General features: G+C 54.8%; 1 protein-coding gene across 3 annotated transcripts; it reads right to left on the reverse strand.

Moving 5' to 3' along the window:
* Positions 1–476: 476 nt before the first annotated feature.
* ProRS-m (prolyl-tRNA synthetase 2-like protein, mitochondrial) lies at positions 477–9,890 on the reverse strand. Of its 3 annotated transcripts, none has more exons than XM_037227380.1 (9): positions 9,806–9,890; positions 7,383–7,608; positions 5,737–5,914; positions 5,054–5,127; positions 3,719–3,849; positions 3,248–3,378; positions 2,042–2,268; positions 1,589–1,807; positions 477–1,064 (listed from the first exon to the last, which is right to left on the reverse strand). In XM_037227380.1, the coding sequence occupies exons 2-9, from the start codon at positions 7,563–7,565 to the stop codon at positions 762–764; spliced, it is 1,446 nt and encodes a 481-aa protein (XP_037083275.1). In that variant the 5' UTR covers positions 7,566–7,608; positions 9,806–9,890; the 3' UTR covers positions 477–761. The 3 variants fall into 3 exon arrangements, with proteins under 3 accessions (XP_037083275.1, XP_037083276.1, XP_037083277.1); XM_037227381.1 differs by having other exon boundaries at positions 9,833–9,865; XM_037227382.1 differs by having other exon boundaries at positions 880–1,064; positions 1,519–1,807.
* Positions 9,891–12,835: the final 2,945 nt, after the last annotated feature.

Raw genomic sequence — 12,835 nt, forward strand, 5'->3', positions numbered from 1 at the left:
AGTCGGAAGGTAGTTTCGTATCTCCGATTGCATCCGTTCAGGGTCATCACAAATCCATAAAGACAAAGCCTTTCTTTAGTACGTCACCTACAAACCATTCGGTTCCTGCCGGATGGCATCGAGAGGGAATCGTCAACATAAAACATAACCTACGCGATGTGACTATATTTATGGAATAGAAGAATTAAAGCCCTGCATGTTCATCAGCGTGGTGGCACTCCTCACTGAAGTCAAGTGAATATAGCAGTGACTTTCTGAGGCGCAGCGAAAAAGTTGCAGACAGAAAACGGGAGATCCGTGGAGGTTCCCTATATTGACGAGGGTACCTGTTACCCTTTCCTGGGAGTTAATGACCATCTCACCAGCTTTGATAGCAAAATCAGTAAAATTCAAGTGTCCGTCCGGTTCTGAGGCAGGTTTGGCCACACCATCTCTTATCAGCCTCCCTCCCACAATGTGAAGTAAATACAACCCCATGGTCTGTTTCAGGTTGTCATATTATGACAAGCTGCAAGAACGTATTCACTGTAAAGACGGAAGTACCGTCAATGATGTGGTCTCAACCATGCCGTCACAGACCCAGATCACACGCCGTACACAGACGTCACGTACCAAACACACGACCTCGCAGCAGAAAGAACCCATCGGCCGACACAGCCACGAGCTCTGCCGGGGGCAGAAGCCGGCCCAGCTGCAACAATGCCTCTCACGGGACACACAGTACCACTACCCGACCGCAGCGGTCGGCCGCCGCTCCACCATCACGTCTCTCCACACACGGCGACGACGCGGTCCACCAGCTCGGCCTCCTCGAGCAGCACGCGCTGCTCGGCGTACAACAGCTCGGCGCGCGGCAACCGGCCTGGTGCCGGCGCCGGCGCCGCCTCCCGTCCGAACACGAGCGCAGCCGGGTAGCCGGCGCGCCGCGCCTCACGAACACGCTGCCCGATGGTCAAGTGGTCGCGGTCGTCCAGCACCACGTCACCGGCGAGGCGCGGGTGTCGGCAGAGTCGCTCGAGCGAGCGCAGCGCCCAGTCGGCGGCTGCCGCCTCCCGGCTGCCCCTCTGGAGCGAGAGAGCATGCTGAGGCCCCTGGCCGGGGGAATATCGACAGGGCGGGGGAGACGCGAACACGAGCGGTGGTGGTGGTGACAGCGTCCGTGAGACGCGCGTCTCAAATGTAATCAGTAGAGCCGAGTGAGCAAAGCAGCGTCTCATGCCCGCCTGCGAGGGCGGCTTCATGCCTTTCACTGGAATTGAGCGCAACAACGAAAGACCTTTCACGAATACCATTTTCAAGCACCAGTTGCGCTCATTTCATGCGTGGAAACATGCCACTACCACAGTCCCAACACTCCTCCCAGCTCCTCCTCCCCAACTGTTTTTTTTACCCATGAGAACAAACCAGCAAAATTCGGACATAAGCCCACCACGAATTAAGAAACACGACGGTCCAATGAGGCGGTACACTACGGCGCCTGATTACCCCCCGCCCTCGGCCGGGCCGCTGGCCGCGGACCTTGGGCGTGACGACGCACAACTTGTAGGGCGCCAACCCCCCGCCCTCGGCCGGGCCGCTGGCCGCGGACCTTGGGCGTGACGACGCACAACTTGTAGGGCGCCAGCTGCGCGGGCCAGCTGAGGCCGGCGCCGTCGGCGGAGCGAGCCTCGACCACGGCGGCCAGCAGCCGGCTCAGACCGATACCGTAGCAGCCCATGTGGAGCGGCACGCGGGCCTCGCCCGGGCCGCTACAGCAGGCGCCGAACACCTCCGAGTACAGCTGGCCCAGCAGGAACGTATGCGCCACCTGTCCGGCAAACGGAGTAGGGCGGATCAGAGAGCGGCTTCGAAAGCATCTCTTTATCGGCAAATACTTGTTTGCTTGGGCTAGTTGCATTATGCGTAGCCAACATCCACGTCACAAGCACACCACAGACCGGGCCACAAGGCGGGTGATCCGCCGCCGCGTGCCCGCCGTCGACGTCACAACTATCACCCTCAAGATATCTGCCGCACGTCTCCACGCCGCCGGCGCGCGTACCTCAATGCCCGTGCGATCGTGGAGTTCCCGGCCGCACGCCTGGCAGAGCTCGGCGCGCGCGCCGGGCGCCGTCTCGCGCTGGTCGCGCAACACCTCCAGGTTGACGGACGCCGGGCAGTCGGGCTGCTCGCACTCGGGCTGCACGAGCACGCGGTCCTCGCCGACCGGCGCCAGCACGTGGAACTCGTGCGACAGACGGCCGCCCATCAGTCCCGAGTCGCCGCGGACTGTGCAACGGCAGGGCCGGCCGTCAGACGGAGCAGAGTCACACGGGACAGTCGGCCGTACAGACGGGGCGGAGTCACACGGGACAGTCGGCCGTCCGACGGGGCGGAGTCACACTGGACAGTCGGCCGTCAGACGGGACAGAGTCACACGGGACAGCCGGCCGTACAGACGGGGCGGAGTCACACGGGACAGTCGGCCGTCAGACGGGACAGAGTCACACGGGACAGCCGGCCGTCAGACGGGACAGACTCACACGGGACAGCCGGCCGTACAGACGGGGCGGAGTCACACGGGACAGTCGGCCGTCAGACGGGGTGGAGTCACACGGGACAGCCGGCCGTCAGACGGGACAGAGTCACACGGGACAGCCGGCCGTCAGACGGGGCGGAGTCACACGGGACAGCCGGCCGTCAGACGGGGTGGAGTCACACGGGACAGCCGGCCGTCAGACGGGACAGAGTCACACGGGACAGCCGGCCGTACAGACGGGGCGGAGTCACACGGGACAGTCGGCCGTCAGACGGGGTGGAGTCGCACGGGACAGCCGGCCGTCAGACGGGGCGGAGTCACACGGGACAGCTGGCCGTACAGACGGGGTGGAGTCACACGGGACAGTCGGCCGTCAGACGGGACAGAGTCACACGGGACAGCCGGCCGTACAGACGGGGCGGAGTCACACGGGACAGTCGGCCGTCAGACGGGACAGCCGGCCGTACAGACGGGGCGGAGTCACACGGGACAGCCGGCCGTCAGACGGGGCGGAGTCACACGGGACAGCCGGCCGTCAGACGGGACGGTGTCATATGAGGGGGTCAGCCTTCAGACAGGGAGGTCACCACAGCAACGACCGTCAAAGGTGCGTGATGTACATACTTCTAATAAAACACAGGCAGGACCAGACAACGTTGCAACAGAACATAGCCGCTTTGTAAATGGGGGGGGGGGGGGGCGTCGGCGGGAGCGCCACCTGTGTCACACCTCGGACGGCGGGGATTCCGAGGCGGAGGAACAGCGCCGTGTACGCCTGCACCACCTCTCGGTAGCTGGCGCGCGCAGCCTCCTCGGTCGCGTCGAACGTGTACAGGTCTTTCATCAGGAACTCCTTACACCTGGCGGCGGGTGGCAGACGCGACTGTCTGGGGTTACCCGGGTCGTGCGGTGGAGGTGGGCGTGCTGTGTCGGGTTATCATTCTCATGGCGGCCGGGAAACGCCACAGCTCGGTTCGCGATGCTGAATCTTTACACTCCTTTATAGGAAATAGCATTGGATGCATCTGCGGGCGGTGAATGAACTTGGGATGCAGAATTCATGCAGACATTACGACGAGCGTCCTTCTTCGCGTTAATGACACGTGTCCGAATCCCAGTCTACCGAGTACGAGGCAGCATCGCCATCCGCCCGGCGCGCACAGAAGAGGCCTCGTCGGGCGCCGGCGCCCGCCTCCTCACCGCAGCAGACCGAAGCGCGCCCTCTTCTCGTCACGGAACTTTGCCGTCACTTGGTAGAGGCGCAGTGGCAGCTGCCTGCTCGAGACGGGCGACACGGCCCCCACCAGCTGGGTCACCGCCTCCTCGTGCGTCTGGGACAGCGCACGGCGGCGGGTTACGACAGGAGCGGCTAACGGTCACGGCAGGGGCGGCTAACGGTCACGACAGGAGCGGCTAACGGTCACGACAGGAGCGGCTAACGGTCACGACAGGAGCGGCTAACGGTCACGGCAGGAGCGGCTAACGGTCACGACAGGAGCGGCTAACGGTCACGACAGGGGCGGCTAACGGTCGCGACAGGAGCAGCTAACGGTCACGGCAGGAGCGAATAACGGCCACGGTAGGGGCAGCCAGCGACTACGACAGGGGCGGCGTACGGGCTACGGCAGGAGCAGCGTGCGGGCTACGGCAGGAGCAGCAAACGGTCAAAGCAGGAGCGGCTAACGGCTGCGACAGGGGCAGCTAACGGCTACGACAGGGGCGGCCAGCGGCTACAACGGAGGCGGCCAGCGGCCACGCCAGGGGTGGCTGACGGTCACGGCAGTGGCGGCCAATGTACCTTGGACCGTTCACTAGATGTCAACTTTCCCAACATTACGCCGTCAACAAAAACAGCAGCAAAAACTCAATGTTTTCTCCATGGACCTACAGGACGCTCCAAGTCCACAGAAAATAGATAAACATCATTGAAGACCGTAGGACCCTTGGCCCGAAAACATAGCACCTGTTTAGAAGGGCATTATCTGATCAAGAAAACATGACCTGATCAGCGTTCGCTGCCTGGACCAATGGACGCCAAATAACGACAGGTAGTAAGGGGCAGGCATTTATGAGGTTACGATAGAGCTTTTGGTGCCGCATCATGTAGCAAGCATGTATCCGAACGAAATTTGATGCGAACTTTAGGACCAAAAATATACTTCACTGCATCACACCTACAAAATTAACAAGAAGTACATCATTGTACAAAGGCCCATTACTCTCACTTTGAGACGAGGATTTCATGAAACTGGATCAGTACACAATCGTTCACTCGGATGCAAATGACAAAGTGTTTGACTTAAAAAAACAACTATCCTTGAAAAGGTAGGAAGCACCAAAGAAAATCCAGCAGCAGCCGATGGTCTAAAAGGAAGCTGAAGGCAGCTTAATCATCCTTTCCACGAGTGAGTTACCACTGGTTCCCTCCTGAAGGCAGAGTACGTGTCCCTTTACGTCGCCCTGTGCACCTGGCCAGCACTGGTCTGGGCGGGAGGGGACTGAGCGTCATGCCACGCGGCCGGCGCGGGTCAGTACCGGGCTGAGAACGAACCGGTGGCCACTCCTGTCCTCCACCGTCATCAGCTCGGCACCCATCTGTTCCGCCCTGCCTGTCGAGGAGCGCGCGGTCAGGACAGGAGGTCCCATGAATCCCACGGCTCGGAGTGTACTAGTCAGTGAATCACCACAACGACAATTGATCGATTATTGCCACGTGGGCCAACTGATCGAAAGGAGCGAAGAATGTTCACTGGTGAGTCGCATGCATATATTGAGCCTGCTGCCGCACGATTGCACAAGTGCAAGCCAAGCAAGAGAAAATATTGCAGCACAATGGATGGTCAGCTTACCCTCCTCCCTGGTATCATCAACTAATTCATGACATCAACATGGCATCATGGCATGGCATCAACTAATTCATGAGTACTCCATAATCCGCAGCACATCACACATATCACATATCATCGCACCAGTCTTTGTACAAAGATTCCGTAGAAAAAGCCACAGATCTCCCTCCAGTGAACATCCAACGGGTTCTCAGCCAGTTTGTCAGTCTCTGCCTTCTTCTTGCGAGCGACACATCCACACAAATATCTCCCCTCAACCTCAGTCCGTCTCTGTGGGGCATCATACACCATACATTTGAGCATTCAGGGTGCCAGAAACCCACGTCACCCAGCACCCACCATTCCGCTGTCAGACTGTGTCACACAACCCACCCGTCTGTTTCCAGAGAGTGTCGCGCACCAGGGTCGGCATGGTCAGCTGGCCGGCGCCAATAGCCGCCATCTCCTGGTGGACAGCGCTCACCATCTTGTCCAGCACGCGCTGACAGAGCGGCAGGATGTGGAACACGCCGCCGGACGACTGGTGGATGTATCCTGCCGCCGTCAGCAGCTGCCCGGGACATCAGGGAACGCTGGTCATCACACAGGGGACACCAGCGGATGGCAGTCACCACACAAGGGCTACCAGGGGACAACAGCCACCAGACAGGGGATACCAGGGGACGGCGGTCACCACACACAGGACACCAGCGGACGTCGGTCACCACACCGCGAACAGCAGAGGACGCCAGTCACCACACACAGGACACCAGCGGACGCCGGCCATCGCACAGGGGGTCACCACGGGGGGTACACCAGCGGACTCCGGTCATTACACAGGTCACCACGCGGGGTACACCAGCGGACGCCGGTCATCACACAGGGGGTCACCACGGGGGGTACACCAGCGGACGCCGGTCATCACACAGGGGGTCACCACGGGGGGTACACCAGCAGACACCAGTCATCTCACAGGGGATACCAGCGGACGCCAGTCATCTCACAGAGGACACCAGCAGACGCCAGTCACCACACAGAGGGTCACCACAGGTGGTAAACCAGTGGACGCTGGTCACCACACAGGGGACGCCAGCGGACGCCAGTCATCACACAGGGGACACCAGCAGATGCCAGTCATCTCACAGGGGACACGAGCGGACGCCGGTCATCTCACAGGGGACGCAAGCAGATGCCAGTCACCACACATGGGACACCAGCAGACGCCAGTCACCACACAGGGGACACCAGCGGACGTCAGTCACCAGACAGGGGACACCAGCAGACGCCAGTCATCTCACAGGGGACACCAGCGGACGTCAGTCACCAGACAGGGGACACCAGCGGACGTCAGTCACCAGACAGGGGACACCAGCGGACGTCAGTCACCAGACAGGGGACACCAGCGGACGCCGGTCACCACACAGGGGACACGAGCAGACGCCATTCACCACACAGGGGACACCAGCAGATGCCAGTCACCACATAGGGGACACCAGCAGACGCCAGTCACCACACAGGGTACACCAGCGGACGCCGGTCATCTCACAGGGGACACCAGCGGATGCTAGTCACCACACAGGGTACACCATCGGACACCGGTCATCTCACAGGGTACACCAGCAGACGTCAGTCACCAGACAGCTCACACCACTCTCGGGGTTGGACAGACCTGTGTGGTCCCACCCTGCCACAGGCTGTATATGCCTAATGCCGGGACCACAGTGCACAGCACCATGCACAAACAACTGCGAGCATTATATGTGATAAAGCCTGTTCATAGTCCAAGGACAACCAATGCTGTGCTGAGATTAGCATCAATTTTTGCTGTAGAGGTGATGCCATATTGCTGCAGAACATACTGTGTGCTGGAAAATGTCCAATTGCAATTACTTTTCATATAGTACCAATCTTGGATATGATAGAATGTCTTGAAGTACTGTACCACAAAATCAATGCAACATGCTGGGCAAACACACAGGAGCATCCAGACAGTTTTTGGGTGCTGAACACAACAGAAAAACTCACATAATGCAACATACCTCAAAGCTCCTGGAGACAACTTCATCACCTCTTCCTGATAGTTTTTTAGTGGCCTGGATGGGTTGGAAGATTTGGCTTACTCTACTAAACGGTTCAGCCCTTGCATGCAGACTTCTTCTGAGCAGCATGTGTGGCAATCTTTGCCATGCCATGTGATGTGCATTGGGAAGAAAAAGGAACATCTTCTGCAGATCTTCAGTGGGACTGTTCCCATCCACAGCACATCTGTAACAGCCACAAGGATAGTAATGCCACAGAAACAATTTTTGTCATCAAAATACCAAGGATTGAAAAGCAAGCTTGTCTACCAGCTTATACATCTGTTGGGAACAAATGCAGCACTTTGCAAAAACAAGTGGTGTGCTGTCACAAAAATAATGAAGTACTCAGTATTGTGGCATGGTGATTACTCATATAATTCAGTGGTGTGATAATCTATTCAATCATGAACACAAAGTTATTCTTATTTTGCTCCTCTTACATCATCATGTTGCTCATCCAGTCACTTTGCTCATGTTGCTCATGCTTGTGTTGATCTAATATTTGCTGTCACAAATTCAAATAAATACCCACCCACTTACATCAAACATCAAGTCCAGTTGTAACGACACAGCAAATGCACTTTAACCTCTCACTTTTCTTTTGGCCTCACCCCAGGCACTACAAGATCCCAAGCATGGAAGAAAGCTCTGATTCTGGCTTTGAGGACTAGGGTACTAAGGGCCCCAAAGAGCACTGGTATTTCAACTAGTTTCAACTAAACAACTGTTAAGGTGCTGTTCATAAGTCATCAGGCCATGTGGTAAGGACAGGTCAAAATATTAAATGAGGGCCGGGCCCACTATAGAAAAATCATACTGCTCCTTGTCCTTACTAGGTTATAGTGTCATCAGCCCCCTTTGCCAGTGGGAGTTGCATGCTTAAATAAATTCCTTAACAGTTACTTAATGGTTAATAAGCATTAAGGTCATGAACAGCCATACCTTCACAGTTGGTATTTCATCATGTTTTGAATCTAAGACTTATAATATATATATATATATATATATATATATATATAACACTTGCCTTATCTTATCTACAGGTTTTTGCAATTTTAAAACTTTTAAGGGGGATCCCAAACTGATTCAGTATGCTGGGGGGTGAGAATTAAGTTCACAGTAGGAAAGACTCTAGTTGCCCATCCTCATAGCTCAGCTGGCTGGAGCTTTTCATTCACCCATCAGAGGTGGAGTGAATTTAAGTTGCTCAAGGCATTCATTTATTGCCTCAACCCACTCTTATTTGCCACCCCCCAAAATGTCAGATGATCTCAGAGGGTGGGACTGACTGTGCTGTGCTGCAGCACATTACACATTCACCTCAAAATTTCTCTGTTGACCTGGAATGGCATGATGCCATAGTGGGGTCCGGACTCATACAACAAGCACTGCCTAGCATACAGGCTGATCTCAGAAGTTGAACCAATCAAAAGCTTGAACTGCATAAATGCACTTATCAAAAGTGCACTTTCTAAATTTAGCCCCATCTGCTTTTTGCTAGGGACTGGCCAATACTGGTTTCCTTAGACATCAACAGTGACCACAAAACAGCAGATTTTTAGAAGGAGAAAAAGAGTCATAATTCTACTCTACTTTCTGGGCAATAAGCAAACAATGGTAAGCTCCAACCTTTCCTCCTGTGTGGCCTTGATAAACCAGCCTGGCCCTCATTATGCATGAACTGAGCAGTGAGACAGTTATATTCTTATTTCTGGTGCAACATGACAATCCCATTGTTTTCTGACATATTGCTGTCAGTAAGGTGTGCTCTAAGGTGGTCAACTGACTTTGACAGATATTTTCTGGGAGGATGTAGGTAGATCAAACTACACCTATATATTTCGCACAGTTGATCAAGAAAAAATACCAAAACCTCTATGAGCAGCCAGCAATACAACACAGGGCCATGCAACCCTAGTGGGCACCAACTGATGTCAGTGTTACACACTGGGAAGCAACTGCCTTTGATGCCATATAGTAATGCTTGAAAAACATAGTCATGTTCATGTCATGCAAAGTATCTAATTTTTTCTCCACTGCATGTTCTATCTGCATCATGTACTTTGTAGTTGATGTTTTGCCTTCACTGTATAAATATAATGCTTGGCTGTCCAATGTGACAAACAGCCTAGATGCCCTTATGTCTTATGTGTATCCCTTGCCCTTTGACGTGAAACATTAAAAATGATTTAGTGGATCTTTTCAAATAAACTGAACTGATACTGGGCATATACTGTCGCTGCTGTCTGGCACCATTTCTAATAGCACCACAGTAAAGCTGGCAGACAATGAAGAACAAGCTGAAGAAGCTTAAAGCACAGTCAAACATATTCTTTACAAAAAAATCGTTACGGCAGAGTATACCAGCTCATGGCTCTTACATTCGGCCCAACCACTCTGAACTTTACCCTTGTAGTTTGAAATCCGAAAAACAAGGAACGCGAAATATTATCCAAGACCATATAGTTCGCCAAGAGCTAACTATCGTATCAGTTGCGTCGATATGACCTAAAAACTGGAATATGGTGGCACAATCAAGCATCCATATTTACAAACTTTTATCTGCTTATCTTCTGTAGCACTCCTTGGACCTTCACTGCACAGTGTAAGTTACAGCCCTATCGAGCCAGTGATATTTTACTGAACAGACTGAAGAGTCTAGGCAATGATACTTAATAGGCTGAAGAGTTAGGTTTTTACCTTTGTAGCTACAGAGTCCTGAGAGTATGTATTTGCAAATGGTTATGTTAAAGGACAGCTGATCTACCCTACGGTTACGACAGCGCCTCGATTACGACTAATGAACGAGGCCACTTGCTGGGAGCAGGAGCGGATCCAGAGAAAGGGGCACAGAGGGCAAATTCCCTCCTCCCCCTCCCCCCCCCCACACTTAGGTTCCGAGGGGCACAAAGGGTTCCGCGGGACATACAATTTAAGGCTTGATTTTAGCTCCCGAAGGACCCGAAAGGCCCATCGGAGGTCCCCTTTAGAGCCGAATCCGCAGGGCCGAGCACTTCAGTGCCATCCAGAGGTCTCTGCGTGCTAATGAGTCGATAGGGGCCTATATGGCGGTCAGACACAACCAATTTCTCACCGTCTGCTCCGTGACGGGATGGGTCTTAGAGCCCATCCCCTAAGCAGGGACAAAGCAGGAGCCAGCGATTTACATTGTTCAGAGCCCCAGCGTCCTTCAGGGACCCCACAGTGCCTAAAAGGGGGCTCTGTATTGGTAAGGGGCCGAGTCAGCCACAGGCAGTGTTCGAGGAGGCCAAAAGAGCCTGCAGGACCCACCGGACCAAGGGTCCGATTGAAGGGATTACGGGCCCAAAGCGCTGGTCGAGTCTTATTCAGGGTCTCCATCCTGCAGAAACAGACCCTCAAATGACATTCAGAGATCCCATTGTGCCGATCGGGGGCCTCGTGAGTCGATATGGGCTTGTATGTCGGTCAGGCACCACTAGTGCCACGCGACTAGTTCCATGTCTATATCGGCCTAAGGGTCCACTTCCCAGTCAGCTATCAAGCCGGGGACCGCGATTTGCACTGGTCGGGGCACCTGTATCTGTCAGGGGCCCGCAGTGCCTAACAGGGAGTCCTGTGTTCACAAGGGGCCCGAGCCGACAAAGGGCAATATTCGATGAGACCTGAAAAGGGGGCCGGGCTGTCCAGCCGAACCTATGATCAAGGGCTCGGATGGAGTACATAGGGGTCCGAAGGACAGGACGTAGGTTACATCAGTCAGATGCACTGTTCGAGGACCCCTGAGACAATGCGGGTATCTCGGTCGGCCAGAGACCACAAGCACCGAACGATGGCTCCCTGCCAGGCTGAACCCTGGGGGCCCGTTTATCAAGCAGGAGCAAGGGCGGGGGGCACGAATTGCATTGGTTTGAGTCCCCGAAACAATGGTTGGGGCTCCTGCGTCGGTCAGGGGCCTACAGTGCCCAGCAGGGGGTCATGTGTTAGCTGATGGTCCCGAGTCGGTCGGCTTTGTTTGATGAGGCCAAAGAGGGGACGAAGGGCCCCTCGTGACCAAAGATCAAGCGCCCAGTTGGGAGGCTGAAGGGCATGAAGGGCTGGCTGCAGGTCACATTTAATGCCCCCACCCGTAGGACCTCAAAAGTCAGTGGGAGGGTATGTTGTACCATCTGGGGACCTCTGAGACATAGCGTTCCTCTATTTCGGCCAGAGATCACTAGCACCGGACAGTCGGCTCCATGGCGATTCGATATTTTGGGGCCGATTACGCATGCAAGGACAAGGCCGGCCCACGATTTGCATTGGTCGGTGCCCCTACAACAATGCGTGGTCCCCGTATCGGCCAAGGGTCCAGTACCTAGCAGGGTATTATGTGTCAATAAGGGGCCCCGGGACTATCAGGGAAGCATTTGCTCAACAGGGACGGCGACGGGCCCCCAAGTGACAGAGGACGTCTTGCGTTGGGCAGACCTCCGGATCGACCGGGGGGATCCGCCCCGTGTCGCCAGAGTTGCAACCGGAAAACACCCCGCGGTGGAACGGAATGGCCCTTCAGCTCCCGACCGGGAGCTACAATGTGCCTCCTAGCGTTCTACTCAATAGGCCCCTTGCCCGGAAGTAAGCGGTTTCAACGGCGTTTAAAAAGAGGGTCAAAATGAGTTCAAAAACAAACGAGGCCATCCCACGGTGGCTTGAGAACGTTCATTCTTCTCCAGAACCGATTAGCGAAACAATAGAAATCAAAAGGTTTGAGCCTGCGCTCCTGAAACCACAGGAGCCGGGACAGCAATGGCCTGGGCTGCAGTTCCCGGAGAACAAAGGTTTGAGCTTGCGCACCTGAAACCACAGGAGCCGGGACAGCAACGGCCTGGGCTGCAGTTTCCGGAGAACAAAGGTTTGAGCCTGCGCTCCTGAAACCACAGGAGCCGGGACAGCAACGGCCTGGGCTGCAATTCCCGGAGAACCAAATGGCGTTGGCTACTGCAAGTGCCAACGCGGGCCCCGCGCGAAAGTGACCGTCCTGAAATGATGGTTCCGAATGTAATGCCAATGTTCTGGCTGCGCGAATGCACAGAGCCCTACCTCCTTTGGGCCCTGAAGGGACCTATAAGTTCCGAAGGGGTCCGTAGCTGGTTACACAGACACAGTTTTTAATGCACAAAATTAGTCCGTACCGTTCAAAGATAAGACTGGATGTATATCTTTTTCACAACTTTTAGGCTGTCCTCTGGACAGACAAACAGCTACATCAACATAAAAATGGAGATTCTACTTTTACCACCAGATTCCAGCTAGCACCACTTGCCGGTACTGTAAATGCTAATTCGTTCTTAACATCGATCTAAAAATCTCATCGGTGAAATATACGTCCGAACTACCCTCTAGGTATACAATTTGATGTTCTAAAGGGTTCAGAGGTGCTTCTTTCAGAA

The sequence above is a fragment of the Pollicipes pollicipes genome, unplaced genomic scaffold (assembly GCF_011947565.3).
Source record: "Pollicipes pollicipes isolate AB1234 unplaced genomic scaffold, Ppol_2.1 Scaffold_5724;HRSCAF=6776_pilon_pilon_pilon, whole genome shotgun sequence".
NCBI lineage: Eukaryota > Metazoa > Arthropoda > Thecostraca > Pollicipedomorpha > Pollicipedidae > Pollicipes > Pollicipes pollicipes.

Coding starts and splice junctions, on each gene's coding strand:
- ProRS-m (XM_037227380.1), bottom strand. CDS start 7,565: ATGTTCCTTTTTCTTCCCAATGCACATCACATGGCATGGCAAAGATTG. Junction 5,128..5,736: donor CACTCTCTGGAAACAGACGG/GTGGGTTGTGTG, acceptor GCTCCTCGACAG/GCAGGGCGGAACAGATGGGT. Junction 2,269..3,247: donor CGGAATCCCCGCCGTCCGAG/GTGTGACACAGG, acceptor GCCGTTGCACAG/TCCGCGGCGACTCGGGACTG.